At 61.3% G+C, this 26,092-nt stretch overlaps 8 protein-coding genes across 9 annotated transcripts; 3 read left to right on the forward strand and 5 right to left on the reverse strand.

The window, feature by feature from the left end:
- Position 1: 1 nt before the first annotated feature.
- Positions 2–3,837, reverse strand: CHLRE_16g664350v5 (uncharacterized protein). The gene is made up of 7 exons (XM_043071045.1): positions 3,544–3,837; positions 3,304–3,434; positions 2,926–2,984; positions 2,386–2,491; positions 1,923–2,126; positions 1,179–1,415; positions 2–957 (listed from the first exon to the last, which is right to left on the reverse strand). The coding sequence occupies exons 1-7, from the start codon at positions 3,788–3,790 to the stop codon at positions 649–651; spliced, it is 1,293 nt and encodes a 430-aa protein (XP_042915686.1). The 5' UTR covers positions 3,791–3,837; the 3' UTR covers positions 2–648.
- A 91-nt stretch (positions 3,838–3,928) lies between these two features.
- On the forward strand, positions 3,929–5,830 carry CHLRE_16g664400v5 (uncharacterized protein). The gene is made up of 4 exons (XM_043071046.1): positions 3,929–4,227; positions 4,305–4,400; positions 4,941–5,074; positions 5,310–5,830. The coding sequence occupies exons 1-4, from the start codon at positions 4,117–4,119 to the stop codon at positions 5,377–5,379; spliced, it is 411 nt and encodes a 136-aa protein (XP_042915687.1). The 5' UTR covers positions 3,929–4,116; the 3' UTR covers positions 5,380–5,830.
- A 2-nt stretch (positions 5,831–5,832) lies between these two features.
- CHLRE_16g664450v5 (uncharacterized protein) lies at positions 5,833–10,428 on the reverse strand. Its single transcript, XM_043071047.1, has 11 exons — positions 10,182–10,428; positions 9,957–10,088; positions 9,731–9,805; positions 9,510–9,599; positions 9,250–9,330; positions 8,853–9,092; positions 8,111–8,423; positions 7,809–7,913; positions 7,428–7,699; positions 6,687–7,284; positions 5,833–6,573 (listed from the first exon to the last, which is right to left on the reverse strand). Exons 1-11 carry the CDS (start codon positions 10,266–10,268, stop codon positions 6,347–6,349), a joined length of 2,220 nt encoding a protein of 739 aa, XP_042915688.1. The 5' UTR covers positions 10,269–10,428; the 3' UTR covers positions 5,833–6,346.
- A 370-nt stretch (positions 10,429–10,798) lies between these two features.
- Positions 10,799–13,433, forward strand: CHLRE_16g664500v5 (uncharacterized protein). 2 transcript variants are annotated; one of them, XM_043071048.1, is made up of 6 exons: positions 10,799–11,273; positions 11,421–11,483; positions 11,632–11,699; positions 11,973–12,095; positions 12,373–12,496; positions 12,720–13,433. In XM_043071048.1, the coding sequence occupies exons 1-6, from the start codon at positions 11,223–11,225 to the stop codon at positions 12,831–12,833; spliced, it is 543 nt and encodes a 180-aa protein (XP_042915689.1). In that variant the 5' UTR covers positions 10,799–11,222; the 3' UTR covers positions 12,834–13,433. The 2 variants fall into 2 exon arrangements, with proteins under 2 accessions (XP_042915689.1, XP_001701479.1); XM_001701427.2 differs by having other exon boundaries at positions 10,910–11,273.
- Positions 13,434–13,875: 442 nt separating this feature from the next.
- On the reverse strand, positions 13,876–18,968 carry CHLRE_16g664550v5 (uncharacterized protein). The gene is made up of 16 exons (XM_001701399.2): positions 18,705–18,968; positions 18,598–18,627; positions 18,461–18,526; positions 18,271–18,357; positions 17,975–18,127; positions 17,686–17,772; positions 17,290–17,415; positions 16,925–17,021; positions 16,624–16,682; positions 16,287–16,407; positions 15,908–16,029; positions 15,488–15,574; positions 15,174–15,281; positions 14,805–14,966; positions 14,551–14,646; positions 13,876–14,389 (listed from the first exon to the last, which is right to left on the reverse strand). The coding sequence occupies exons 1-16, from the start codon at positions 18,762–18,764 to the stop codon at positions 14,288–14,290; spliced, it is 1,563 nt and encodes a 520-aa protein (XP_001701451.1). The 5' UTR covers positions 18,765–18,968; the 3' UTR covers positions 13,876–14,287.
- Positions 18,969–19,616: 648 nt separating this feature from the next.
- On the reverse strand, positions 19,617–21,398 carry CHLRE_16g664600v5 (uncharacterized protein). The gene is made up of 6 exons (XM_001701398.2): positions 21,148–21,398; positions 20,930–21,079; positions 20,826–20,851; positions 20,694–20,765; positions 20,401–20,455; positions 19,617–20,228 (listed from the first exon to the last, which is right to left on the reverse strand). Exons 1-6 carry the CDS (start codon positions 21,184–21,186, stop codon positions 20,142–20,144), a joined length of 429 nt encoding a protein of 142 aa, XP_001701450.1. The 5' UTR covers positions 21,187–21,398; the 3' UTR covers positions 19,617–20,141.
- A 540-nt stretch (positions 21,399–21,938) lies between these two features.
- CHLRE_16g664650v5 (uncharacterized protein) lies at positions 21,939–23,440 on the forward strand. Its single transcript, XM_043071049.1, has 3 exons — positions 21,939–22,173; positions 22,470–22,534; positions 22,763–23,440. Exons 1-3 carry the CDS (start codon positions 22,152–22,154, stop codon positions 22,883–22,885), a joined length of 210 nt encoding a protein of 69 aa, XP_042915690.1. The 5' UTR covers positions 21,939–22,151; the 3' UTR covers positions 22,886–23,440.
- A 1-nt stretch (position 23,441) lies between these two features.
- On the reverse strand, positions 23,442–26,058 carry CHLRE_16g664700v5 (uncharacterized protein). Its single transcript, XM_001701397.2, has 5 exons — positions 25,699–26,058; positions 25,306–25,454; positions 24,949–25,011; positions 24,422–24,773; positions 23,442–24,141 (listed from the first exon to the last, which is right to left on the reverse strand). The coding sequence occupies exons 1-5, from the start codon at positions 25,939–25,941 to the stop codon at positions 23,782–23,784; spliced, it is 1,167 nt and encodes a 388-aa protein (XP_001701449.1). The 5' UTR covers positions 25,942–26,058; the 3' UTR covers positions 23,442–23,781.
- Between the last annotated feature and the right edge of the window lie 34 nt (positions 26,059–26,092).

Raw genomic sequence — 26,092 nt, forward strand, 5'->3', positions numbered from 1 at the left:
AAGATAGAAGGGTAACAGAAAGTTATTGTAATCGTGTCGATACGGGCTCTGAAATTTCCTGACTTGTGACTGGCGGACCATGAGCATATTCAGACCCAATCCACGTCAGGGCGCTCAGGGCCTCATGGGGAGTCCTTTGCATCGGCGCTTTATGTGTCAGCGCTACAACTTCACAGTGCCGCGCCGGAGAGGCGCCAACCGCTCCACCCCTTCCTCAGCCGTTTCAGCGTGTTGCGTAAAGCCGTAAAGGCACGTGAACCCGCTCGAAGCCCTTGTGCGAGTCTCCTTGTTACCGCATTCGCTCGCGTTACTCTCTCGTGCTCACCATCCCCTAACTTCATTCAACACAGCCACTCTTCCTATATAAAATCATACGGCTAACCTGCAGTACCGGTACACATTTGTGGGTCTGCGCATGTCAGGCACTGCCGCGTGTGCGCAGGGACAGCCACTGCAGTGTTACGGTCATTCATACCTTGAAATAAACCCCAGCCAAACAATTTCCGTAATCTCTCATTACGTCGAAGTTAAGTCTTCAAAACTTGTGGCGTGCAACCGCAGATACCACGACCACTCACGTGCCTGTGATAACACGATAATGAACGACACACACTTCCCCAATTGATTAAAACAGGTGAGAGGCGGGGATCATTGCGAGGCGGGCGCCTCCTTCTCCGCGCCCGTGGGAGCCAGCTCCACCTCAGCCTCCGAGCCCGACACCGAGGCAGACGCCAAGCCCACCACATCATCCTCTCCAATCAGGACGGGTGCGCTGCTGGTGCTGCTGGTGCTGGTGGTGCTGGTGCCCACTTGGGCGCAGGTGGGGCGGCCCGCCATGACGGCCTCCAGCCAGGGCAGCAGGTGGCTGTGCACTAGCTCGGGCCGGTCGTCGTGCAGGCAGTGCCCCACGTCCTCCAGCATCACAAACGACGTGTCGGGCCGCTTGCCGGGCAGGTCCTGTGGTCAGCGCGGTGGGCGCGTGGCAGGGCACGTGGCAGGCATCGGCGCTGAGCACTGACACAAGATGCTGGGCGAAGGTAAAGGGCAAGGGGACACTCCTAGGGCAGCATGGCGTGCCTCAGCCCGGAAAGTAGGTCACCCTCCCTCGCATGGAAACCCCTACAACACGCCATAAATCCAACATGCATTGCCAATTCCTGCGACCGCCACATCCGCACCTTGAGGTACTTGCCCACGGGGCCGTCCGCGGGCGTGAGCGTGTCCTTGTCTCCCCACAGCACCAGCAGCGGCCCCTTGAGCTGCGGCATGAGCTGCCAGGGCTTGGGGCCGGGCGGACCGGTGATGACGGATACGAACACCTCGCGAGCACCCGGGTCCTGGCTGGGGGCTAGGATCTCGTCCACTAGGCGCGCATCCACCTTGCTGGGGTCGCGGTACACGCCGTCCTTGAGGATCTGTGGGAGGACGTCCGAATGCAAGCGTTAGGGAACAACTTGGTGGGATGAGAAGGTGGGGGCGGGAGTTGCGCAGCAAGGCTGCGCGTACGCCACGAACGTGCGGGAGCCGGCCCGCCGCGAACCAGCTCCGATGGACTTATGCACCCAAGGCAGTCACGTTCTTGTGTTGCATCACCGTAGCACTAATGCTGCTCAACCGCAGCCGCGCCAGTGCCGCCACGAGCTAGTCCCAGTCCAAGCGCTCGGGCAATCCCCCCTGGGTTTTGCTTGTCGCGTCCGCGTGCCTGTCTTGTGCTGTTGTGCGCGTCACCGAGCCCGGGCGGCGACATTTATCGCCGGCGCCGCTCGCCCTGCTGCTCCGCGACGCCTCGGCCCACATCCCATAAGTATTATCGCTCGCAACTAACGCCTCTGCCTGCACTCCCGTTTTCGTTGGTTGTGGTTTAGTTTGGGCTGGTATTTACACCCCCCCCCCCTGCCCAGCTCCGGCTCGCCCTCTCGCACCTGGCTGATGTTTTCCTTGCGCGCGAGGTTCTTGAACAGCGCCGCCGACACGGCGGGGATGGACAGCAGGAAGTCGATCAGCAACAGCAGCGGGTACACGGCCACGATGCGCCAGTCGCCGATCACGCCCTTGTTGTTCATCGCGCCCGCCGAGTTCAGCAGTACCGTGCCACGAACCGCACCCTCCGGAGCCGCCACGTTGGTCTGCATGTGATGCACACCGACAAGTGCAAGGGCAGTTAGCCGTCAGACGGTCCGTCAGACTGCACGGACGTCACACATTCCCAACCCTATGCCACCACCCGTGCACACTGGATGCCGCACCGCATCTGTGCCGCAGCCCTGCTCGCCATCCGCCCCATACCGCCTGCCGCCCCTCAAGCCCTCAGCCCACACACCGCCATCCATCTCTCTGCTCCCACCCCCGACCTCGCCCCGCCCTGCCACACCGCGCCACACGCACCATGAGGCACGCCAAGGCGCCGATGCTGTTGCCCACCAGCACGGCCGGCTTGCCGCCCATGAACTCGGCCATGAAGTCCACAAGCAGGTCGCGCCACAGCTCCATGCTGCCGTGAGAGAGGCGGTGAGGCAGGGCAGGCGTCGGGTGATGACGTTGTGTGTGAATGCGCATGTGTGTGAATGCATGTGTGTGTACGTGTGTGTGTGTGTGTGTGTGTGTGTGTGTGTGATGTGTACACGGCAACCGATGTGGACGGGGACAAGTGTTGGCTGAGCGGCGGAGAGGCCGCAGGCGGTATGGGGCGGACGGCGAGCAGGGCTGGGGCACCGTAGTGCGGTGTTGTGCACAAGGAAGCCAATACGCGCAGGACAGTGTATGCGATGCAGGCTTGCGGCCGCGGATTACCTCGAGAGCATACTTGACCACTGCGTGCGTGTGTGTGTGTGTGTGACGTGCACGCGGCAACTGATGCGCAGTGTGCTGTTCCCTCTCCCTCACGCTCTAGCAGCCTCGCTGAGATATGCAGACACGGCCGCCCACCTGTACTGGATAATAGGCTTGGAGGAACCGCCAAAGCCCAGCAGGTCGATGGCGTACACCTGCAACAAATGTGTGCGACCAAAGATTGAAAGAAGGCGGCTGCACGGCTGCATGCGGTTGCATGATTGGAGTCTAGCACCGTGTACGGGGCCAGAGGCTACAGGCTTACCACAGACTCCCAATAACACAGGGTATCGAGAGCATAGACCTTCGCACAGCCCTCCCACAGACACTCCTCCTGGTTGCCTCATCCCACCATTGAATCATCCCGTCATCCCTTGAAACGCGAGTCAGCCCCACATCACACACTCCGGGTCCCATACCGCCGACACCCTCCGGCCTCCACTGCAGCGCACTCCACTCCGCTTTGCCACGTACCTTGTATTTCTGCCCGAGGGTCCGCAGCTGGTGGCGGTAATGGAAGGAGCTCAGGCCAAAGCCGTGCACCAAAAGGATGGGCTCGCCGCAACCCGCCGTTTTATAGGAAATGGTGTAGCCACGCCACTTCCCTGTACCGTGCGTGCAGCAGTTGAGCATGGGAGCAGTTTCGCCCGGGTCCCCGCAGTCCTGCTATTGGCAGCTTGCACCCTTACATAAGGCCCTGCATAATTGTCTCACAGGTATGGGTGGTCCAGCCATCGCCCTGGTCGTTTGAAGGCGCGGCGGGCGCCGGGGTGCTGGCCGGGGACGGGGCAAGACCAGGGGCAGCGGCCGCGAAAGGGTTCACGCCGGCCGCGTCAGCCGCTGCGCGGGCAACAGTGCTAAGACGCCGGTTCGTACGAGCAGCGACCACGGGCAGTGTGGCGGTGCGCGCGCATGCACGCTTCAGCAGCGCGTTAGACGAGTGGCTCTGAAGGGCCTGCATTTTTGCAGCGACAGTTTACCTATTGCGCGCAGTGTTGACAAACTAAGACGTCTTATGAAACAATGCTTCGGAATTGTTACACAGGGCTCGAGTGCGCTTCAACCATTTGTTCCAAGTTACAAGCAATCCGCTGCAAATGTCTCAGGGCAAACAGCTCTACTAATCACACACTATTCGCTCATTCGATCATTTGCGCCAAGTGATACCCACGCAGAAAGAGACAGTTGAGAAAACCCCGCTAATCGAGCGTGTTGAGCTGACACGAGAGCCCCAGTGGCCTTGAGCTCGTGACCAACCCCAACATTTGTGAGGGATCAGCACCCGCAATGAGCGGGCAAAGCGGGGCGATTGCGGAAGCTGCGAAGGCATCTCTGAAGGACGCTGCCAAGTTTCTGTTCTTCAATGAGCAGGGGACAGTGCTGGCGTCTAACTTCACCGTAAGCAGGCTGTGCTCCTATGCCTACCTCGCACCCTGCTCGCTAACCGTGCTCGGGGGCGCTGCACGCACCTGCAGGTGGAGCCAGCAGAGCTGAAACCTCTGCAGGCACTCTTTAATGACCGCGACGACGCCATTAAGCATGGCATAATCGTCCTAGGGACTCGCTACGAGGTAGGGGGGCGTGGCGCCGGTGGTCAGCGTGTGCAGGCGGGGTCTCGTCAGGGTCCGCTTCCAGCTGCGCGGTGCAGCAGGTATCTCCTTTATCCATGGATGGCATCTCATAGGCCTTGCCGCCAACTGCGTTCTCAACAGCGGTCTTGCCTTGGAGTGAAAGGGATATGTTCGCAGGGTCGTAGCGTGCGTGGCTGCGGATGCCAGCAGCTTTGCTTCCCTGAGACCATGCAGATACCACACGCACGCATGCCTTGGCGGGCTGTGTCAGTCTATGATGGCAAACCGTACTGTTTTTTGCATCTGTTGTCAGGGTCGGACCGGTAATGACCTACACTATTTCCCTCACCCTAAGACATATGGCCTTCTGCTCCTGCACATGCGCGCGCGCCTGCACGTACATACGGTACTGAACAATGATACACATACCGTACGCACATGTTACATGTACACACACAACTCGCTCCCATCGCTACGTGGCGGCTGCATTACGACCTGCCACCGCAACGGCCCTGCCCTGCCTTGCCATGCCGACTGCAGGTGCACCGCCACCACCCCCCGCTGGTTTACGGCCGCCAGATGGGCGGCGTGCCGGAAGAGAGCGAGGGCTGTGCCGTGTGCAAGGTGGACACGGGGCTAGGCGGCCAGCCCTGCTACGGCCTTATCACGTACCAGTAAGTTGGCGCGGACGCGCGCGCGGGTGGGGTGTGCCGTATGGAACCTACGAGGCCTCCGGCCGTTTCTGGTATCGTGCAGTAAGCGGCTTAGTAACTGTACGTCGGCACCTGCGTGCGGCCGGGTGTGTCGCATCGTCCGGTGTGCCGGCTGCAGATGCACTCTACGTGCGCACGTGCGTCGTCACGCCCCTGAACTTCTGCCCCTCCTTGTCCGGCTCTGCCTGCCCCGCAGGATGCCCAACATTTCGGCGCGCATGGTGCCTCTGCTACAGAAGTTCTGCCAGGAGAACCTTGAAGCCTAATGTGATGCCCGATACCGGCATGGCGTGATGCTAGCATGGCCCCGGATGTGGGCGTGGGAATGGATGCATGCTTCAGGTGACGAGGCCCAACACCGGTTGAGAGTTTGACAGGCCGTGATTGAACAGACAATGGCTGATATGCATTAGTGCAAGTGGGGCGAGGGAGCACATGCTGGTACTTAAGGACAAGTCGTTGGGTCGCACGGCACGGTCTCAAGACGCTTCAGTAGGCTCAAGCGTTCGGTGGGGCGGTTCATGTGGGTCCTGTGAACTGCATGGGTGCGCGTTCTACTCATCAGGAGTGCTTGATTAAAGCTCATGAAAGCTTCTGTACATAGTGCTGTTATAAAAGGAACTGCGGAACGGAAGGTTACGCGTCTGGGGGCGCATTGCCCGGTTCACCGGTTGCCTCTTCTGTAGGCGATATCTGCTTGACACGGACCAGTTCACCCCATCTTCCATTCACTCGTGCCGTTGCCAACAACAACGCCACCGCAAGACAGCACATGTACTGCACCGTTTTAGCACGCGACAGTGACGGTACGCATCGCGGGGAGCCCAGAGTCCCTTGGGTTGCAGCGGATCACACGTCCATACACAGTGTCCGATATCCTGGCCGATAGAAATGGCAATGCATGTATGACTGTGGATGCCGGGAGAGACGTCCAGACGCCATGACTATGGGAGTACACAAGGCCCAAGTCCGCAGATACTAGGCCATCCTACCAAACCCGATAAGTACATGCCCTCGTGTCAACGCTCCTGCCTACTGGTGACCTCAATACGCACACAGCACCCTTGCCGGCAAGGCCTGTCACTGACAGACCGCCATGACGCTCGCTGGGGTTACCTTGCCCTGACGCTGGGGCATTTGTGGATATAATGTGTTTCATACACAGTGCTGTGCTGGAAAGAACCATGCGTGCATACCTGCAGCGCGGGCGCGCATCTAGTGTAAGTCAGCGCTCTAGAACCCTAGCCCTGCAAACGGGTCGTTGCTCTTTTGCCCCGCAGCCCCGTGCGCCGCGCCCGCCTTGTTCATTGCCATGGTCGCGCCGCCCGAGCTAGCCGCGCCGCCGGAGCTGGCTGCGCCGCCCGCACCAGCACCGGCAGGGGGAGCAGGGAAAGCGTTGAAGGACGGCGCAGCGGGGGCGGGGGCGAACGGGTCTGCGAAGGGGTCCCTGGCGGCGGCACCTGCAGGCAGGAGGGTTGTGCAACAGATCAGTGCCATACCCCCCACGCGCTAGCGGAAGCACACGCCACGGCAAGACAATCCTTGAAAAGTGCCATATGCACAGCGCACTCACCGTGCGATGAGGACCGGTTGCCGCTCATAAAGTCGCCAAACCCACTGCTCGTCGCAGGCGCTGTCGCCATGGTCGACGGCGCCGGCGCAAACGGGTCGAAGGCCGCCGCAGGTGCTGGCGCTGGTACCGCTGGGCGCGAAGCCGCCGCGGAGCCGCCGCTTGCCAGTGCCGCGAAGGGGTCTGCCCCCGCTGCAGGCTGCGGCGTGCGAGCCGGTGCCGCCGCCGCCGGCGGCGGAGCCCCGAACGCGTCGAACGGCAGCGGCGGGGGCATCGCCTGCTTGGATGCGGCATTGCCCGCCGTCATCATGGGCTTGGGGGCACTGGAACTGCTTCCGGACAGCACTGCAAAGGGGTCAGCGGCGGCGGGGGGCGGCGCCGCCGGCCGCGCGCCTGCACCAGAGGAGGATGCTAACGCCGCGAATGGGTCCGCCGCCGGCGCAGCTGGCCGTGCCGCGAAAGCAGCAGCGGGCGCCACCGGCGCGGCGGGCAGCTCAGCGAAGTCGTCGAATGACAGCGGCGGCGGCACGCCCGGCTTGGAAGAGGTACTCGCGTGCGTCGCTACCGCGGGCTTAAAGCCGCCCAACGAGGCGCTGCCACCCTGGGTCGGACACAGCAAACAGGTTGACAGGGTCAACGACAGCAGCCCGACAACGTGATCGGATTAGGGTCGTACGCCTCCAAATCGGCCATGCTGGCAGTGGTTACGGTATGGGTCGCAAGTCATTGGTGACACAAACTCACAGATGTTGCTGTGGCCGCGGTGGGTCCAGAGGCGAGCACGGCAAAGGGATCCACCGGCGCGGCCGGAGCCGCAGCGGGCGCCGGCGCAACAGCTGGCGCCGAGCCGAAAGCGTCCCAGTCCGAAGCAGCGCTGGCCGCGGGCTGTGACTGAGCGGGCTGCGAGGATGTGGGGCCGCTCAGCTCCCCAAACAGGTCCAGGGTGTTGCTCGCGGCGGGCAGCGGCAGCGGCGGCTTGGCAGCACCACCGGCGCCCGGAGGCGGTGCCAGCTTGCCTGCGTGCCATAGAGTGGCAGCACATGGCGTTAGCTTGGACTGTGACAACACCTGCGCTCGTCGCCAGCACGGCACGCACACAGCGCTCAGCGTTCCTGCCTGCCTTACCTATGGTTGCACCGCTGGGCGGCGGCGCGATGGGCATGGACGCGAACGTGGCGGCCACCGCGGGGTTGATTTTGATTTCGGACAGCTTCTTGGGAGCCTTGGCGCCTGCGCATTACCCAGATTAAGCCCGTTCATTTAGGGGCATCCATTGACAAGCCAGGCCGCGGCGCTCTGACCCCGGATACGTGCGACGACAATGCCGCAGTCATGACTGCATGTCTCGGTGTGCCTCGAATACCGACATGCTGTAAGTCCCAAGGCTGGCAGTCATCACAGGCTCGTCCTCTACACCACAGGCGCACCTGCGGCCGGCACGTCTGCCAGACCCGGCGGCAGCGCTGACGGCGGCGGCTCCGGCAGCGCGCCCTCCGCCTTCAGCCGCTCTATCCGCTTGCGGGTGGCCTCGAATGGGTCCTCGCCCTCCTCGGGCCCCACCCCAGACCCAGCCGCCGGTCCAGTGCCGCGCAGCCCACCAAAGCCGCCGCCCGAGTGGCCGGCGGCTGTGGGGTTGTTGAAGGCGTTAAAGGTGTTGGCGTTGGAGCCCGATCCGGTGCGGCTGTGGTGGCTGCTGCTGCTGCCGGCAGGCATGTGCACGCTCTCCGTGCCGGGGTAGGCCTGCTGGGGGCGCGCAGGAAGCCATGTCAGCTGTGGTGCAAGGCCGTGGTGCAGGGGCGGGCCGTGCAGCGCATGCACGTGCGCCTTGTCTTGGTCCCGGCATATGCAGATACTGTGCATCCCGTGTGGCCCCTCGGCGCACGTGTAGGCATGCTCGCATGGCGTGCGTGAGGATGCACCGTCAAGTTGCGGGGTTAAGGGTTGATTGGTTGATTTCAACCAGGGCATGGCCCGGTCAACATTTTCAGTATGTTTTGTACATCATCACCCATGATCCTGGACGGCGTGGTTGCAAGGTACCGTGCATATGTGTGTGTGGGGGGGGTGCATCATGGCCAAGATGAGAACCAGCCCGCCAACTGGCAACTCCACCAGCCGACCCAATTCCACCGCAAACCATCTGCAATAGCAAACCTCGACGCTGTTTACCTGGCGGCTGCTACTGGAGCCGAAGCCCCCGCTGCCCGACCCAAAGCGGTCGCCACCATATCCGCCGCCGCCGCCACCGCCGCCACCGAAGGCGCCCGACCCAGATCCAAAGCCGCCGCCGCCGTTGCCGAAGCCGCTGCCGCTGCTGCCATAGCCGCCGTAGCCACCCACGTTACCGCCACCAAATCCGCGCATGTCCGACGACGATACGCCCTTATACTTGTTGGCGTTTTTGGCAGCCTGGCAACGTCGGGGTACATAACAGCACACACGGCGTGCGGCCAATACCATTCAATCCATGTGCTGCAGCTGCCAGCCGCCCCGGACAGGCATGGGGGTGCGCGGGCGCACAGAGCTGGTGGACAGGACGTGGCATAACTGATGGGGAGCAGCTAACCTTTTCACGCTCCTGGCGAACGCGGTCGGTGTTGCTGACGAGTGAGGCCAGCTCACCCGCCCTCTGCCGCACGTTGACACCCTGCACAGCGCACACGGCGAACCACACTTAACGACAATGAAGCCCCCGGACGCGTCTGTAGGCATGATGCCTGCCATGGTGATCCCACAGTTCTCTGCCCTCTGCAAGTAATGAGACGGCATATGCTGGGCACCAAGCACGTCTGGCTCTCCCGAGTGTTTCCTTACTGTCCGACTTACGTGGTCCTTGCCCTGCGGGTCACGGTACTCAAACTCATCACGCAGTCGCTCCAGCGAGGACACGCTGCGGTTGAGCTCGTCTACCACACGCTGCAGGTTGCGGCAGGTCAGCGGGACAGCCGTGGCTAAGCCAGGGGAGCGCATGGGATGGAGCCGTAGGGTGATTGCGCCAATGAACGGCTGTTGCGTTGCACGCGCAACGCCCCCTTCCCACAGCTCACCCAAGGCCCGTTTTTAACAAGGTACTCGAGCAGCAGCAGCGCCTTGTAGCACAGGCGCCAGTTCTCGTCCCGCATCTGTGAGCACACGCACGGCAGGGGAAGCCACAGGTGGAGGTGAGGAACGTGGCACGGGAGCCGTGTGTCCACAGTCAGAGCTGCAGCTGGGCACAGCGCATAGCGCTTCAACTGCCATAAGCCCTGAAACAAAGATTCACAGCTGCAGTACCTGCAGGCGCTCGCTGATGACGTTCATGATGAGGTTGTATTTCTCTGGGTCCTCCGCTGCACGCGCAATCTCCCCCATCGCGGACCCGTGGGGTCCCCATGGCTCCTCGTTGGTCGCCTCCAGCACTTTGAGCTGCGCACCGGAAATGAAGAGCGAGGCGCGGGATCATCGCAAGTCCGCACTTATTCTGTCTGCCTGCAAGCGTGATTTAGCCAGAAGCCCTACCTCTATCTCTGTGACATTGAGAGCGAGCGCTTTGGCCTTGCTGACAACCCCTTGTACTAGCGAGTTGAAATTCAGGTTGCCCAACATCCTGCTTTGAGCCTAATAGGCGTTGATGTTGATCCAACCCTTAAAAAACGAACTCGCTTCACAAACACGTGTGACCAAACACGGTAACTGGAGTTCTGCAGCAGCCACCAGCAGCGCTGCGGCGCCAATCAAAGCATGTATGTCCTATGGAGACAAGGGTTACAGGGTAAGGCCAGAATTGCCATAGGCATGCGATGGGCCAAGAGAATTTGCGATGGGGGTGGTTAACCCAGGCAGCCCCTGTTGCCCCCCCCCCCCCGAGCGCCCCTCCCCCCCCTCTTTCCCACTCCCGCAGCCCCACGGCAGCGCCACCACACGAGATCCGGAGCCCAACCACAGCTCACAATATATTGCTGAATGTTCTACTAGTGCAGTGGCTTTCACCATTTCCGCGTCTCGGTGCCTTGCGGCCCGCTTGCTTCTTGCTGTTATGACCACACGCCGAGCGGAGTGAACCTTGCTAATGTGTTCCCATTGTTGACCCCACGCATTTCCTAGCCGCTTCGCTGTTCAGTTAGTGGCAAGTTAACCTGTAAGATTTGTGCAAATGGGAAGGATCGGCACGCCACGCATCGAGCTGTCACCTCGCCTGCCCATGCTACCCCTGTGAACAAGCTGAAAATTTGTCACATGTAGACTTACATTAGTGCTGCCACAAAATCATTAGGGAACTTGCAGTCGCACCTTCGTGAAGGCCACAGTGTGCCACATTCCGCCTGTTTACTGCAGCTAGCTTCAACTGGAAATAGAAACTGCTAGGCAGCACTCTAAGCAATACGATAAGACGTCGTTGGGCTTGTGGCCTGAGCCGCGGGCCTCACTCAACCTTTGAAAGCGCGAGGGCCCACGCTTCCTGTGTAATCCGGCCATTTACGTTCTTGTTGCGCTCTTGTCCTATTAAAGGACGCTTGCACGGGCAGGGGCAGGGGCAGGGCGCACTGAACAGCCAGCAACATGGGCTTCTTTGACAAGCTCTTGTCGCTGTTTGGTATGTCGGGCAAGAAGGTGAGATACGTATTGGGGTGAATAGCGGAGGTACAGGGCTAAGTGCGCGCACTGTTTTTGTTGGCTGGGGTGTGGCACGGCACGCGTGTAACATTGCAGCCGTGGTCGTCCTCCAACTCACCGGCGCTGCGCATCACGCCTGGCCAGGTCAACGTCCTAGTTGTGGGACTAGACAACAGCGGCAAGACTACGATCATTGAGCGGTTAAAGGTGCGCATCTGAAAGTGGCCACCGCAATACGTGCCCATCGGCCAAGCTTGGGAGGTTGCAACTGACTGCAACTACCGTTGGATTTGGAGTTGAGGCTTGACGCAGATTCGGGGTTGAGCCTCCTCAATCCCGTTCTTTCTGCATGCAGCCCCGGCCTAGGCAAGCAGCCGAGGTGGCTCCTACCGTTGGATTCACCGTGGATGAAGTGGAAAAGGGGTGAGTACAGAGTATGGGCAAGGTTTTAGGACAGGTGACAGTCTCATTCACACGATTGCTTGGCATAGGGCTTCATTGCTGGCCTCGTTTCGATGGTCACGTTTCCTTACTCGGATGGCCCCGTTGTTAGCGCCGCAATGACTGCTTCATGCGCACACCGTTTGCGACTCATGTTGATGCTGCGCGTGTTCATGCACACCGACTTGTAACAAGAACACCCGCGCCACCGTGCTGTTTCCGCACCGCCCCGGCTGTGACACCTCTTTCTTGCAGGCCACTGACCTTCACGGTGTTCGACATGTCCGGCGCGGGGAGATACCGGACGCTGTGGGAGCAGTACTACCGGGAAGCAGATGCGGTGGTGTTCGTGGTCGACTCAGCGGATAAGCTGCGCATGTGCGTGAGACGGCGACGGCAAGGGAGCGTGCAAGCTGTCAGGGTTGTTGTGCAGGCTTCGATGCAGGCAGCAAGGTTGCGGGCTTTGGCTTATCGGCCATCTAAACATGTGGAGGCCAGTCGTGGGTGCCTGGCATGGCAGTGGCCTTGCCAGCGTCAGTGGGGGCTTTCGCTCTCAGCACATAATGACGGCTTGATGCGTGATATACAGCCAGTAATTACGCCTGCCACGTCTACATACATGACCAATGGCTGCTATGTGGGCGCGCAAATGCAGGGTGGTGGCTCGCGACGAAATGGAGCACATGCTCAAGCACTCCAACATGCGCAAGGTGCCCATCCTGTACTTCGCCAATAAGAAGGACCTGCCCGTGGCAATGCCACCCGTGGAAATCGCCCAGGTGGGGTTCAGGGGCTCGTGGTTGTACTGTTGATTGCTGGTATGGACGGCCATGGCCTGACGAACGGACCGTGCCTGCAGCCTCTCATGCCCGCAAACACCGCGTAAGCCGCACGTGCGGATACTCTTGAGTAACGCCTGGCCCGTGCTGTCCGTCAACGACCGACTGCATATGTATGTGTACGCCCACAACGCTGAATGCACACACACGGCCAAATGTACAGGCCCTTGGCCTGGACGATATCAAGGATCGGCCCTGGCAGATTGTCCCTTCCAACGGCCTCACCGGCGAGGGCGTGGACAAGGGCATCGACTGGCTGGCGGAGCGCCTCAGCTAGAAGGCGTTCGTGCGGGTATTTGTGCTTTAATGCTGGTGCGGTGTACTGTGCTAATGATACTGGCGGCCTGGCGTGAATCACCTAACGAGCATGCAAGAGGCCCAGCGTGCGCATATGCATATGCATGGGCAGGGAAGCGCGGGTGGGCAGGTTGGCGACCCAGCAGCTCGTCCATGCAGCGCGGCAGTAGCATTTGCAGTGGCAGCGAACGCCTGAGCGAAGGCGATACTCAGAGTGGCAGTCTGCACATCGCGGCGGTGCATGGTGATCTGGTAAAAGCGCGCGCCGGGGGCCATGGAGACGTTGAGACGATTGCAGAACGCTGCAAGAGCCAAGAAGCAACGAGGGTGTTGTATTGACGTTATAGAGTGAGCATGAGCACTGATGAGGACTGAGGCAGTGTGGTGGGCTTACCATGAAGTACGTGGTACCAGTTGGAGGGGTCGCTTAAGGCCTGCGGAAGCCTGCAGTGCACTACCCAGGCGCCGTAGCCAGACTTTTTGGCCCACATCGGCCTGGTACTTGGGTGCGAAATCCAAGTGATACAACAAATGCCGAATGGCCGGCGGCCGCTGGTCGTGTAAGTGTGAACGGCGGGTCACCCCGACAACTTCTCCAACAATGGAAGACGGGACATGGCAGTGATGGCACGGGCGTGGCAAATTTGGAAATGGGGATGGGTGGCGCGGCTCAGATAAGGCCGCCACCCCGCCCACAGCCCCACACCACCTTCGGTAGCGCGCCGGGAGCCTGGGGCCCGTGTAACAACAGGCAGCGGCATGGGAATTACCTGAGCGCGCCCACAGTCCGACTACGCTTAGATCACCGGCGGCCGGCGTGCTTACTTTCCTGCCCTCCGCTTTGGTTACGGTTTGTAGTCACGAGCCCTGAGTCGTGCGCTTTGCGAGGACACCGGTGTGAAGAGATGCGCTGAATATGAAGCAGCAACTGCGCGAAGTCCCTCGCTCAGGTTCCGGTTGCCACTGACAGTAGACCCATACAACGCCGGAGGGAGGCCGCAGGAGGGTACATGTCCAAATCAGTGTTGCGCGCGTTACACGTGGAGTTGAGGAGACAAAACCCTCCACTGAAGCGCGATCCCGATCACACACATGCGAACCTTTCCGGGCCCTGACAAACACGGGTTCACTGTTACCCGTGCTGGGACAGTGCCGGTTCGACTCGAAAGCGCCACCCTCCGCTCACCAACAGACCGACGCGTGAAGCTCACACACCCCTACCGGGGCCAACACACTGTTAACCACTCCTACAACAGAGCTTAACCGCGACTCCTACTTGGACTCACTTATCCCACCAGAAAGCGCCACCGGTTTTGCGACGTGCGAGACAGTGCCCACGCCAATACACGCAACTTATTCTTCTCTCGCTACTAGCACTCAAGAAGGCAGACGGTCCAAAACCCACGGGAAGCTGATGGACATCCGATGCGCTGCTTAGTTCTTGTAGCGCATGGCGGCCTTGTCGAAGCCTATCGTGGGGAAGCGCATCGCGAAGGTCTCCACGTCCTTCTTCAGCGCGTTGATGTCGGGGGTGGACTGCGGGCAGAGTGGCAGAGCAGCGGTCAGCTCAGTGCATACCGGTTGTCAGCCTCGTGTACGCAGGACCTCCTCTCTTACAGCCCCGCATTCATTCCGCAGGCACACTGGGGGGTCGGGTGGTCCTCAAGCCCTTCGCTGCTCCCAAGCGCCCCTCTCACCTCCTTGGCCATGGCCTCGCGGAACTCCTTGAGCTTGGGGTACTTCTTCTTGAGGTCCACCGCGATGTTCACGGCGCGGTCCACAAACTCAGCCACCTGCTCGGCGTAGGAAGGACGCACCAAGCAGAACAGCATGAGCTCATGTACGTCTGATGCACGCCGGCAGCGCTAGGCCTCCCCTTTCGTCTGTTCCTCGCAACGCAGCCGCGCCCACCTCCCCTTTCGTCTGTTCCTCACAACGCAGCCGCGCCCACCTGCTCGAAGTCCTTCTCCACAAAGCCGCGCGAGGTGAGGGCAGGCGAGCCCATGCGCAGGCCGCCGGGCACCAGCGCGCTCACGTCGCCGGGCACAGTGTTCTTGTTGGCGGCGATGTGCGCCAGCTCCAGCACACGCTCCACGCGGCTGCCGTCGACGCCCTGCAAGACACGTTGCAGGTTCACCGGGTAGCGCTTAGTTCAATGCTTGGAAGACTCCACTGCTCCTCATGACTGCTCCGGAGCGTATTAATTTGCAGTCCCTTAGCACGGCTGCCCGGTCTCGCCAGAGTTGCAATTCAGGAGCCTGCCTGGCCCCGCACGCGAAGCCCTCCCATGGGCCGTCACCGTCCCGTGTACGGTACTCGCCTTTGGCCGCAGGTCCACCAGCACGATGTGGTTGTCGGTGCCGCCCGACACCAGCTTGAAGCCGCGCTTGGCCAGGGCGCCGGCCAGGGCCTGGCTGTTGGACAGCACCTGCGGCGAGAGGCGATGCCGTCAGGAAGGATACCAGGATTCAGGGATTAAGTCACAGCGGCAGCACTCCCCAAACCTGACGGACTGTCACATTGATTGCAGACACGGATAGATACCCGGACCATCCAGACACCGATACATCCTACCCCACGACCGCGCCACAGTGCCCGGTTCCCCTCTTCTTTCCCTGTCAGCCCCGGGCCCACCTGCTGCTGGTAGGACTTGAACTCAGGGGTGGCCGCCTGCTTCAGCGCGCAGGCCAGACCGGCGATGGTGTGGTTGTGGGGGCCACCCTACGCAGTGGGGAGAGGGCAGGATTGGGGGGGAGGTGAAATCAGCAACACGACAAACACAAGCTAGGCCTGCTGGGCACCGCGTCCACCCAGGCCGAGGTAAGGGGAGTGACCTGTGAACCCGACAAGGGACCGCCCGTAATACTCACTCATTCACGTGAGGAGCTCGCCCCCCGCTTTTCTGCCCTTCACCGACTCGCCCTCCAGCTCACCCCAATCCCCTCGCTACATGGTCAATTGCTCCGCCCGCTGCACGCTCTGCCAGCTGGACACCATTCCTTTCCTCCACCCGCCCCACACTGCACCCCGCCCCTGCACCCCCTCCCCAGGTACCTGCAGGCCGGGGAACACGGCGAAGTTGATCTTGTCCTCGATGTCGTAGTTGATGGGCTTGCCGGTCTTGGCGTCCGTGCGGCGCACACCCTTGCGGTAGAAGATCATGGCGCCGCGGGGACCTGCCCGGTAGGTGATAATAGCGGGTTGCACACAGGGAAGTTTAACGGGTGCTCGAGCCAGCCACCTGCACCTCAACATGGACGAACCAGCCACTGAGATGGACAAGGCGCTCCGTCACGCTCGCTACCTTCATGCACGTGGCCCCCGCTGCCTGCCGCACGACGCCCCACCATCCAACTCCGTCTTGCGACCCCCGCCCACGCCAGCTCTTCCTCTCCCATACCTCTGCCCCCCTCCCCCTCCCCCTGTTCCTCACCGCGCAGGGACTTGTGAGTGGTGGTGGTGACCACGTCCGCGAAGCCGAAGGGCGAGGGCACCAGGTCCGCCGCCACCAGGCCACTGATGTGCGCCATGTCCGCCAGCAGCCAGGCGCCCACCTGCAAACACAAACAAACACACACAGCAGGGGGCCGGCGGGCGGGTGGTTATGTCGGTCGGCCGGGAACAACGTACGCAATGACAAGTATACAGTTACTTCCAAGACAACGCAACTGAAGATACTTCGTCGTAGACCCCTCGGGGCCTGTGCTTGGCGGCACATGACTCCGTATGCATGCCCCCCGCTCCAGTCCAAGTTCGCAGCTTTCCCGCACCTTGTCGGCGATGGCGCGCATGCGGGCATAGTCGTAGTGGCGGGTGTAGGCGGAGGCACCTGTGCCATGGGGTTGGTGCGTAGCATATGCGTAAGCGGGTTCTGGCACGCGTGTCCGAGTAACAAATAGCTTTTCTTCGCTGGCGCTCCCGTTCGCCGCCCCCGTCCCTAGACGCATCCCCCTCCAGCCCTGCACTGATCGCCCAGCTGCTTCCGATGCCGCCCCGACAACCCCCCGCCGCTGCCCACCCAGCTCCATCCTCGCTACCACCGCCCCGCTTCCCTGACGCAACCCCACCCACCCGCCACAATGAGCTTGGGGCGGAACAGCACGGCCGTCTTCTCCAGCATGTCGTAGTCGATCAGGCCAGTCTCCTCGTTCAGGCGGTACGGCATTTGCTGCGGGGTGGAGCAGGACGGCGGCGGCAGCAGTCAGGCACGGTGACGTAAGCTGATGGAATGACTCGGCGCAGCCTGCTCCACAAGTCCTCCGTCGCCCAACGCGCCGCCCTCAGCACTCTGCCACAGAGCTCTTGACCAGATATCTGTGTCCTATCTCCAACCGCCGCTCTCCCCCAACGCCGTGTTTCTTCTGAATATCTGGGGATTGGGATATCCCAGCAGCCACCACCACCACCACCACCACCCCGCCCCGCTCCCCATGCACCTCAAAGTAGATGGAGGTGGCGCTGATCTTCTTGGTATCAGTCTGGTAGCCGTGGCTGAGGTGGCCGCCGTGGGGCAGGTCCAGCGCCATGATGCGGTCGTGCGGCTGCAGCAGCGCCGTGTACACCTGCGAACACATAAGATACGGCCACCCAGGTCACAGCGTGGCAGACAGGCGTGCCCAGCCAGTGGGCTGGTTCCGCCAGGAGTGCCCCCGCCGCCAAACCGCGCCTGGCATGGGACCGCCCATTTGCTATCCCGGGCAATTATAAGTCCGTGCTGCTCTTGCTACGACGGCTTCAATGCCGCAACAGCATTGCATACACTGCATGCGGTGCTTTCTGCCAGCCTCCGGGCCCCACTTCATGCACCAGCTCTGCACCGCACCCGCCCCCACCTGGAAGTTGGAGGGCGAGCCCGACAGCGACTGCACGTTGACGCCCCACTGAGCCGGGTCCAGGTGGAATGCCTTCAGCGCACGCTCCTGCGGGGCGGGGCCGGGGCAACGCGAAGCAACACTTGGGTTACACACGCGGGGCATGCCACGCCAGATCCGACCCCACATCCCGACTGTTGAGTTATTCCTGAACCCGCGCAGGTCCAAGATCCACCAGCAAGCCCCTCAGCGTCCACGGCCCCTCGCCCACCGCAACCCACTAAACAGCCTGCGGACCCCAGATTCCCACCTGGCACAGGCGCTCTGCCTGGTCAATGAACTCGTTGCCGCCGTAGTAGCGGGCGCCGGGGTAGCCCTCGCTGTACTTGTTGGTCATGACGCTGCCCACCGCCTCCATCACCGAGGCAGACACGAAGTTCTCCGAGGGGATCAGCTCCAGGCCCTGTATGGCCAAACCAGAGCCATTTACGTGCCAAGTGCGGTTAGAGTGATGCATGGACAGGCTGTAGGCATGCTGCAATGGAGGCAGGCCTGCGTGTGCAGGTGGAGAGGGGGAAGGAAATAGAAGCCCCGTAGCAGGCGCACCTTGAACTGGCGGTTCTTCTCCTTCTCAATGATGTCGAAGAGATCTGGGTCCACCTCAGCCAGGCCGGCGTTCAGGACCTTGGGCCACTGCGGGAACCATGACCGTTGGGCGGGTGTCGGCAATCGTTGGCCAACGGTGGACGCGTGGCGCATGGCCAGTGGGGAGATGCGGGAAGGTCCCAACTCTCACCGTCACATGCGCCCGGCTAGCATCCTGAGAGAAGCGACTGTACTCCTCCTCGTTGGACAGCGCCGGCTGCAAGGCAACGAGCGCAGCGTCAGGTCAGCGCGTTGAGCACGTATGCGTGTTGCAGGGCGTGCACACACCTGCGCAGCGAAGCAGCGCTGGCCCGCGACCTGCAAGGCATCAGCCAAATAGCGTCAGAATATGAGAACTCGCGAGCAATGCTTGCGGATAGAACCAAACAACCCACCGCGTGCGCGGACGACAGCGCACGCGCAAGCTGCGAAATACCCTGCACAGTGCGCTGCATCTGTACGAATCACTAAGTAAAGAAGACAAGTTAGTGGGGGGAGTGCGGGTTTAAATGTAATGCGCAATGCTTGCATGGAGGAGGAAACCTACGTCATTCAGTCGTGAGCCTGGGACCTTGGCCCAGCCCGTAATAAGCATATGTATATGTCGCTTGTGCGTATAGATCGGAGGTTCATAGAGGCACGTCGCTGCAGCGAGCAACTTCCAGGTACCCCCGACAGCGGACATGCAGACATGTACCCGAGCCGCAGCTGACGCCGTTACCTCCTGGGAAACCATGAAATGCGTGGGCACGTAAAAGTCCCGCTAGTGCTGTAGACACGTCCGGTAGCCCTGGAGCGGCTGACACCAGCTGGCACCACCGCTGTACCCCAACGTGCGCGCCTGCACCGCACACACCACGATCGTGATGGAACACGATGCGCAGCCCTGCGTACCAGCCAGCTCGCGCATGCTGCAGTGGGTGCCGCAGATGTAGATGAATAAAACGGCCGGTAGGTCAGGGTGGAGAAGTTTGAGGATCTGGTGAGGAGCGCCTGGGAGCGCAGCTGGCATCATCACGCAATGCCCCGCCTTGTCTTGTCGCACGCTTTGAGCAAGTGCCGTGTTCCCGCTGTCCCCGCCCGCTGGCCACTGCAACTAATGGTCGGCCACTTGAAAATTGCCAGCTTAAGACAATCCTACATTTGCTTGCAGCTGCGCGCCCTGCCGCTGCACCCGGAGGACAGCCGCTCTGCAGGGCGGCCGGTGTTGGGGCGTAAGCCGCTTAGACCCTCCCTTTCCAGCGGGTGTGCCTAGTGCGACGGTCCCGATCCCCGACCGCAACATATCATGGCGAACCATGCATTCCGTACAGAACACGTTACAGCCGTAAGCTCGCTATGTGGCTGCGTGCACCTTGCAGCAGCGCTGTTTGTCCATCCTACCTGCTTGGTTTGATCAGCATCGACACCCTAGGTACGTCGCAGTGCACACCTCCCTGTACCGGGTATACACAAGCACTAGTCGCACCATTTGTCGCCTTCTTTGCCTGCACCTATAACCTATACAAAATGCATCTTACTCGCCTTCGGCCTGAATCATACACACCAGAGGGCAACCAGCATCTGAACACCTGCAGCCGATTTGCCCCTGATGCTGGCGCGCGACCGCCGGCACCATGAGCCCACCGGCAGTAAACAAAACCCCCGAGTACGCCAGGTGTTGAATCGTCAACCGATTGAACCCCTCACACAGTGACTCCCTACCAGGTTCAAGCTAAATATAAGCCAAGTGTAAGCCGCTCTGCAGCTGGCAAAGCAGACACAGCACATGCCTCTCGCACCACCTGCCAACCCTGTTGTGGTGCTTGTGCTGCCTCTCTGCAGCCATCGCTTTAGACGAGCGGGCGCTTGTCCCACGACTCCAGGGGCGCCAGCCACCGGTGGCGAGTGGTCGACTCCCCAACCTTCCAGCCGGGCACCTGCGTGTTCCGCCGTGGATCCCGTTAAGAGCTTCGGCACACTGTAAAGCCACTTGTGAAATTTATGCCTCCTACGGCTTTAGCAAAAGCTGGCGTAGCAATGGGAGCGCAACAACCGCGCGCCTTACACCCCTAACGCACTCGCACCAAGCCCGCGCCCAACCCAGCTCACATTCTTCATGACCTTGGCCTCCTCCTCGCGCTCCCTCTTAAGGTGCTCCAGGTACCTGCAGCAAGTGCCCGCGTCGCATTACGGCGTCATGGCACCGCCCACCTCCCCATGCAGGGTCCTCGGCGCTAATACGACCCGCGCGTGCGGTGTGCAGCTCACAGGTGCGTGGCACTATCCCTCCTAACCCCAACCCTCGCTCTCTTGTCCCCGCGCCTCCAGGCACCCCTGTGTCCTGAAGTTGCACGTCCTTGGGCTGCAAACGGGGCCTGCTCCGCCCACGCATGCCTCCCCACCTTAGGTCCCACTCCGCTTGCAGCACGGGGTGCACGATTTTGCGCACGGTAAGGATTTCGTCCGCTTCGAACCTGCAAAACACCAGAGAGGTCAGCCAGCTTCCCACTTGCGCCTACTGCATCCATGCGCACCTCTTCTCCTGGCGCTGCTCGTGAAGCTGCGCGAGCAGAAGGAAACAGGCGTCAGTCAGCACGAGGAAAGCCGGAAGGAGCCACATCAAGCACGCGTGACAAACCTTATAGAAGCCGTAGCCCATGATGGCAGCCAGGCCAGCGAAAATAGCAACGCCGGTCGGCCCCGTGCTCGGCAGGCGACGCTCAATGCGGATAGTCGGGAACCCGCCCGGTGGGGGAGCGTCTTGAACAATGGGCATGTCTTTGACACTCTGCAAGCAAGAAGCGTTGCGGTGAGCGTCCGCTGGCTCGCAGCCAGGCTGTGTGTCGACCCGTTTACCTTCATGCCCGGAAAGCCACGCTTGAGGACCTCCGTCATTTTTGCCCTCTGGTTCTACACGTTCCGAGGAGTGGTTCTGGCCCAAAGGCCGCGGTTCAGGCCTTAGCCTGGGCAAACAAGGCAATCAGCACAGTTCAGAACAAGCAGCCCCGCCAGCTGGGGCTCTAGAAAGAAAAGCTATCTATACGGTTGAAGGATGCTGCACTAGTGTAGACCAGGGATGGGGGCGGAATGGTGGAGCCCCAAATGCGTGCGGAATGCCCCAAGGATTAACGCACGCACAGCTGGCGAAAATAATATCGCATCCGCCTTGAAAACCTTTCGCATGGTTTTCGCCGGTCCATTGACGCGTCCATCGGCGGTATTTCCTTCCCATTCTGCTTCACCGGCATGCTTGGAACGCTCGTAGTATCCCTTACTGGGCATTCAAGCAGCTGGAGGACGCGCACCGGTGTTCTGCGTCGGGAAATTGCCAAGCATGTGGGGACATGCCGCCACAACCAGCGGTGTTGTCGCCCCATTCAACTCTTTTAGCAGTCTTTGTCGCCCAAAGTGCCTTATGACCAGGTGTGGTGGCCAGATTTTGGCCAGACAGGCCCAGAAGTAGCCATAGAAGGGCCATTTTGGCGGTTTTGGGGCGGTGACCGCACCATTTCCGCATGGATTTTCGCACAGTTCCGCCGATGTGCGAAAGCAAGGGTCTAGGCGAAAAGCGTGCGAAAACACATGCGAAAAGACCATGCGGAATGTGCGGACTTCCGCCCCCATCCCTGGTGTAGACCCCTCCGAAAGTTGAAGGTGCACCAGAGAATGCACATCCGGGCAACCTGTTCTTTTGCTAAGGCAGCCTGGCAGCGTATACCAACTGCAGCTATATACATGTTAAAGTCCACCCGCATACTTTATTATTTGCGCGCTTCGTGGAAACACCCCGCAGTGCCGGTCAAGTCCTGTCCGTTAGGGCCAGAGAAAGCTACCCCCTTGAGGCGCACCGACTCTTCAGAATGGCCGACGCACCTGCACCAGGTGGGCGGGAGTTGTCAGTTTGCAGCGAGACACCTTGGCATCCATGTCCACGCCGGGCCTTTGACCTTCGCTCCCGGTATCTCGCGGGCCCCTATAAGAGCAGCAAGATATTGAGGCCCTGGCAATGAATGAAGAGCTATGCAGACGGGCTGCGGGCTGCAATCAATGAAGAGCGACAGGCGGGCTGCGGGCTTGAGCAAGAGAATGTTTCCCGAACTGGACCCGACATCTTGACGCCCGCCCGCCTTCCCCTAGACCCCACATGTAAGGCCTGCCAATGCACTTTCCACACACAGTCAACAAGGTGGCCTCGTTTAAGAGGTCTATGAGCCTCCAGGTGTCCAACCCTGCGGACCAAGCGGTGAGGCGGGCGCCTGACAGCAAGGCTGCATGCCAGTGGATGGGCTTACGGGGAAGCTAAAGGGGGGGGGCGCCAACTGGCTGGATTGCCGTTGGCGCGTTGAATAGCAAAAGCCCATAGCCATAATTTTGGCGTGCAGTTGCAAACACGTTCTGGAGTGCAGCTAGCCGCTTGAGGAGGCAAGGAAGGCTTCCGCTGACGTTGGTAACGTGCTTGCTGCTGCTGCAGACCACACCGGAGCCTGAGCCTGAGGTGGACGTTGCCCCCACTCCCACGATAGCGGAGGTGGACGCGGCCTTTGAGAAGGAGCTGGAGGAACTCCAAAAGGCGCAGCCCGAGGAGGGGAAGTAAAGCACCGCACTGGAAGCCGGGATGCGTTGTGTGGGGAGCAGGTGTGACGACGTCAGGCTCGGCTCTGGCACACCAACCTGCGGCACAAAGGATGCGGGGCGGCGGGGATTCATGTTGTGTTTGGGGGCTCGCGCCATTATGTTGCCTACTACGTCAGGTCGTGCTGTCGTACTGACTGACTGCGTGGTGGGCGACTTTCATGACAGTAATGTTTACATTCAAGGCAGATTGGTCAGAGCGGCATCGGGACAGTTAACCTCATGACCCTGTTCAAGAGATTGATGTATCTAACTTAATGTGTGTGAGACGGTCAGGGCAACCGCCCGCGGAGCCGTAAGCCGGTCTGGAAGTCTGCTCGAGACGGTGCTATACTGCTGTAACACTGACGTATGCACATTGCCATTGGCTAGTGTGTCGTGTGCACCCCTGGTCGTGTGGCACCGTTTATGAATGCTGTGGCTCGCTGCAACCTACGGAGCCCCGAGGTGCTCCTGCCATGCGCGCCGTGTGCTGAGTAAGACCAGTGGGGTAGAAGGACATGCCAAACGGCACTTGTCGCTCCAAACCGCTACATGCCAAGATGGCGCCTAGCGGCCAGCGCCAGCAAACCGTCAAAATAGGCATCAAGGCCAATACTAGCTAGCATGACTCCCCTCAAGGCTCCCAAGCGAGCGACCGGCCGTGAGCTTGCTAGCAGGGTTACCGTATGTTCATACTCGTGTTCCAGCCTAGCCCAATCGGGCAGTCCTCACTGACGTGAAAGAACGCCGGGCAACACCGCGCATCCGCGCGACCGCGCACTGCAGCAACAGCCCCCACACCATTCAATCGTCGCACTCGGGCGCTAGGGCACACAACATCACCTCCAGCCACCTTGCAGCCGCCGCCCGCTCGGCCTACTGCGCGTTGTGGCTCTTGCCCCACGCCGCGCGCGCGTCCGCCTGATAGTCCACGATGCGCGGGCCGCGCAGCGGCTTGGTCACCGCGGTGCGCCCCATGGCTGCCAGCACCACACACAGCGTGGCCCAGATGAGCGCGTAGTTGCGGTGGTCGGACGGCATGGTGGTGAACCGCACCAGGTCGCCCACGTGCTTGGGCGCCGGATAGCTGGCAGCGGCGGCGTCCTCAGGGCCGCCCAGCGCCGCCGCGCGCGACTGCTCCAGCGGCGAGCGCTGCTGCACCGGCACCGCGGCGCTGGCGTCGGAGGTGACCACCAGCACCAGCGGCGTGTCGGCGGGCAGGCCCAGTGTGCGCGCCTGCGGTGAAGGGAGGAAGACGGAGCAGAGCGGGTGGGTGGGTGGAGGGCTCTCGAGCGGGCAGCACGTAAAGAAGAGTCGAAGGATTGGTGCGCGCATCTGGATCGATAGGACCGGACGGATGGCAGCTGGGCAGGCACGACGTGAGCCGACAGGGAGGTATGAGGTATCCGGACCACGCTGGCTCGCTGTGCCGTGGTATGCGCCTCGTGTTCCAGCAGCCAAGGAGCACCCACGCACTCATGCACACCGCACTCAAGCAGCGCCAGGCCCAACTCACCATCTGCTCACGCTGGATGTAGTGGAACTCGTCCGAGTCAGGCGCGTTGGCCGGCATGAACTGGTTGGGCTCCTCATCGGGCTGGATTACACCTAGCACCGTCACCGGCTCCGGTTTAGCCGGCGCGACAACCGCCGCCGGCGCCGGCTTCGCCGCCTCCTTGCCGCGGCCGAACCAACCGCCGCCCTTGCCCGACCCCGCCGCCACTGTTGCCGAGGCAGCCTTGTCCTTCTCCGCCTTGGCGGCGGCCTCCCGCGCCTCTCGCTCCTGGATGGTCTTAGCGGCCTGGGCTTGCGCATCTGCTTTCCATTCCGCCGGCACCCAGCCCCGGTTCACCAGCACCACACCCTTCCTGCAGGTGAAAGACAGGGAACAGGAACAGAAAAGGTAGCAGAGAGTGAAGCAGGTAAGGGGAGTCTGGGCGCTGCACGCCAGCAGACTGCCAGGCTGAGCGTCAGGCTGAGGGCTGTGCGTTGATCAAAGCACGGGCTGTGTCAGACCCTGCCCAACCCTGCGGAACCTCTTACCTGTCGGCAGCGACCATGGGCGTAATGAGCAGGTAGCCGGGCCGGATGCCCTGACCAGGAATGCTGCAGTAACGAGCAGTGGCGGCGCGACAACACGAGACGTGCGAGACAGTTGAGACGATGCACCCGCACACACATTGCCAGTGGAGTGCGAAGGAACGCGATGAAGTGCCTGCTCCGTTTCTATTGACAGCACCCCAGCACACCCGACACGACACCCCCTACGTCAGCATAAACCCAAGTACCTCGGCCCTGCTATGGTATCCGCTATCCAGCCATTCCGACCGCAGCCTACCCTCCCCCATCGACTTCACCAACGCCGTTAGAGTTCCGCCTCAACCCGCTGCCGGCGCTCACCTGCGCGGGCGCGGCCCCACGTACAGGCTGTACTCGTGCAGGAAGCGGCCGGTGACTGACACCTTGTCGTAGTCGGCCGGCTGCTCCAGGCTGAAGATGTCCACCGGCTCCGACGTGGCCACCCGCTCGCGCGTGGCAATCAGCTCCTCCTGAACATAGCGCATGCCGACACAGTCGATGAGCAACGTACCGTAGTCCACCGGCGCTATGACAGGGTGCAGAAGTGTGCATTGGAAATGGCACCGGTGCCTAACCAAGGCGACTGCTACCGTATTTCCCTGCTGACGTCAACTAATGTTCCGGGACTCCGGGGAACCCCAATTGGCCCATTCCGTATCGCCACCCGTACCGCGGCCCCCCAACGCAACCAGCCACGCCCTGCGCAGTGCCCACCTTCCAGCGCATGCGCTCATACTGCCAGTAGGCTAGGCATGCGCATACAGCGCTGGGCACGAACATCACCGCCGCAGCCGCGCCCTTGGAGGCTGTCTCCTCCGTGGCGGCCAGCCCTGTCGACGCAACACCTCTCGTTGCGTTGCGCCCAAGCAACGCGCCCGCAGCCTCCTCTGCCGCTGCCACCTGCTTTGAGCAGGAACCCGACAATGTTGTCCATCCTAGTCGTGCTAGCCGGCGCATTGTGTTCGCAGCGACTCCACCGGTTTAGTTGATGGTCCCGAGATGGTTCTGTTTTCGCTATTTTGACGAGTTTCGTGGCGCCGCCGGACGCGTATGTGCTCGCTGAGTTGTGTCAGCCGTGTCAGTAAGGAAGTAAAGCGTAACCCGTCAG

The sequence above is a fragment of the Chlamydomonas reinhardtii genome, chromosome 16 (genome assembly GCF_000002595.2).
Source record: "Chlamydomonas reinhardtii strain CC-503 cw92 mt+ chromosome 16, whole genome shotgun sequence".
In the NCBI taxonomy this organism is placed as follows: Eukaryota; Viridiplantae; Chlorophyta; class Chlorophyceae; order Chlamydomonadales; family Chlamydomonadaceae; genus Chlamydomonas; species Chlamydomonas reinhardtii.

Bases quoted from the DNA above. Each gene is read 5' to 3' on its own strand.
- CHLRE_16g664600v5 (XM_001701398.2), bottom strand. From the start codon at position 21,186: ATGACGGAGGTCCTCAAGCGTGGCTTTCCGGGCATGAAG. The intron at 21,080-21,147 runs GTAAACGGGTCG...TCTTGCTTGCAG, and splicing joins GTGGCTTTCCGGGCATGAAG to AGTGTCAAAGACATGCCCAT. The intron at 20,766-20,825 runs GTGCGCATGGAT...GGTGTTTTGCAG, and splicing joins GAGCAGCGCCAGGAGAAGAG to GTTCGAAGCGGACGAAATCC.
- CHLRE_16g664400v5 (XM_043071046.1), top strand. From the start codon at position 4,117: ATGAGCGGGCAAAGCGGGGCGATTGCGGAAGCTGCGAAGGCATCTCTG. The intron at 4,228-4,304 runs GTAAGCAGGCTG...ACGCACCTGCAG, and splicing joins TGCTGGCGTCTAACTTCACC to GTGGAGCCAGCAGAGCTGAA. The intron at 5,075-5,309 runs GTAAGTTGGCGC...CCTGCCCCGCAG, and splicing joins TACGGCCTTATCACGTACCA to GATGCCCAACATTTCGGCGC.
- CHLRE_16g664700v5 (XM_001701397.2), bottom strand. From the start codon at position 25,941: ATGCGCCGGCTAGCACGACTAGGATGGACAACATTGTCGGGTTCCTGC. The intron at 25,455-25,698 runs GTGGGCACTGCG...CGCTATGTTCAG, and splicing joins ATGAGCGCATGCGCTGGAAG to GAGGAGCTGATTGCCACGCG. The intron at 24,142-24,421 runs GTGAGTTGGGCC...CCTTCACCGCAG, and splicing joins ACATCCAGCGTGAGCAGATG to GCGCGCACACTGGGCCTGCC.
- CHLRE_16g664450v5 (XM_043071047.1), bottom strand. From the start codon at position 10,268: ATGTTGGGCAACCTGAATTTCAACTCGCTAGTACAAGGGGTTGTCAGC. The intron at 8,424-8,852 runs GTAAACAGCGTC...CGCCCCCAGCAG, and splicing joins GCTCCAGTAGCAGCCGCCAG to GCCTACCCCGGCACGGAGAG. The intron at 6,574-6,686 runs GTGAGTGCGCTG...TCCTGCCTGCAG, and splicing joins CAACCGGTCCTCATCGCACG to GTGCCGCCGCCAGGGACCCC.
- CHLRE_16g664550v5 (XM_001701399.2), bottom strand. From the start codon at position 18,764: ATGCAGCGCACTGTGCAGGGTATTTCGCAGCTTGCGCGTGCGCTGTCG. The intron at 17,773-17,974 runs GTGGGAATCTGG...CCCGCCCCGCAG, and splicing joins AGGCAGAGCGCCTGTGCCAG to GAGCGTGCGCTGAAGGCATT. The intron at 16,030-16,286 runs GTGAGGAACAGG...CCTACCGGGCAG, and splicing joins CACTCACAAGTCCCTGCGCG to GTCCCCGCGGCGCCATGATC.
- CHLRE_16g664350v5 (XM_043071045.1), bottom strand. From the start codon at position 3,790: ATGCAGGCCCTTCAGAGCCACTCGTCTAACGCGCTGCTGAAGCGTGCA. The intron at 2,492-2,925 runs GTGGGCGGCCGT...CTCTCACGGCAG, and splicing joins AAGCCTATTATCCAGTACAG to CATGGAGCTGTGGCGCGACC. The intron at 2,127-2,385 runs GTGCGTGTGGCG...CATCACATGCAG, and splicing joins GCGCCTTGGCGTGCCTCATG to ACCAACGTGGCGGCTCCGGA.
- CHLRE_16g664650v5 (XM_043071049.1), top strand. From the start codon at position 22,152: ATGGCCGACGCACCTGCACCAG. The intron at 22,174-22,469 runs GTGGGCGGGAGT...TTCCACACACAG, and splicing joins GGCCGACGCACCTGCACCAG to TCAACAAGGTGGCCTCGTTT. The intron at 22,535-22,762 runs GTGAGGCGGGCG...CTGCTGCTGCAG, and splicing joins CCAACCCTGCGGACCAAGCG to ACCACACCGGAGCCTGAGCC.
- CHLRE_16g664500v5 (XM_043071048.1), top strand. From the start codon at position 11,223: ATGGGCTTCTTTGACAAGCTCTTGTCGCTGTTTGGTATGTCGGGCAAG. The intron at 11,274-11,420 runs GTGAGATACGTA...ACGCCTGGCCAG, and splicing joins TTGGTATGTCGGGCAAGAAG to GTCAACGTCCTAGTTGTGGG. The intron at 11,484-11,631 runs GTGCGCATCTGA...TTCTGCATGCAG, and splicing joins CGATCATTGAGCGGTTAAAG to CCCCGGCCTAGGCAAGCAGC.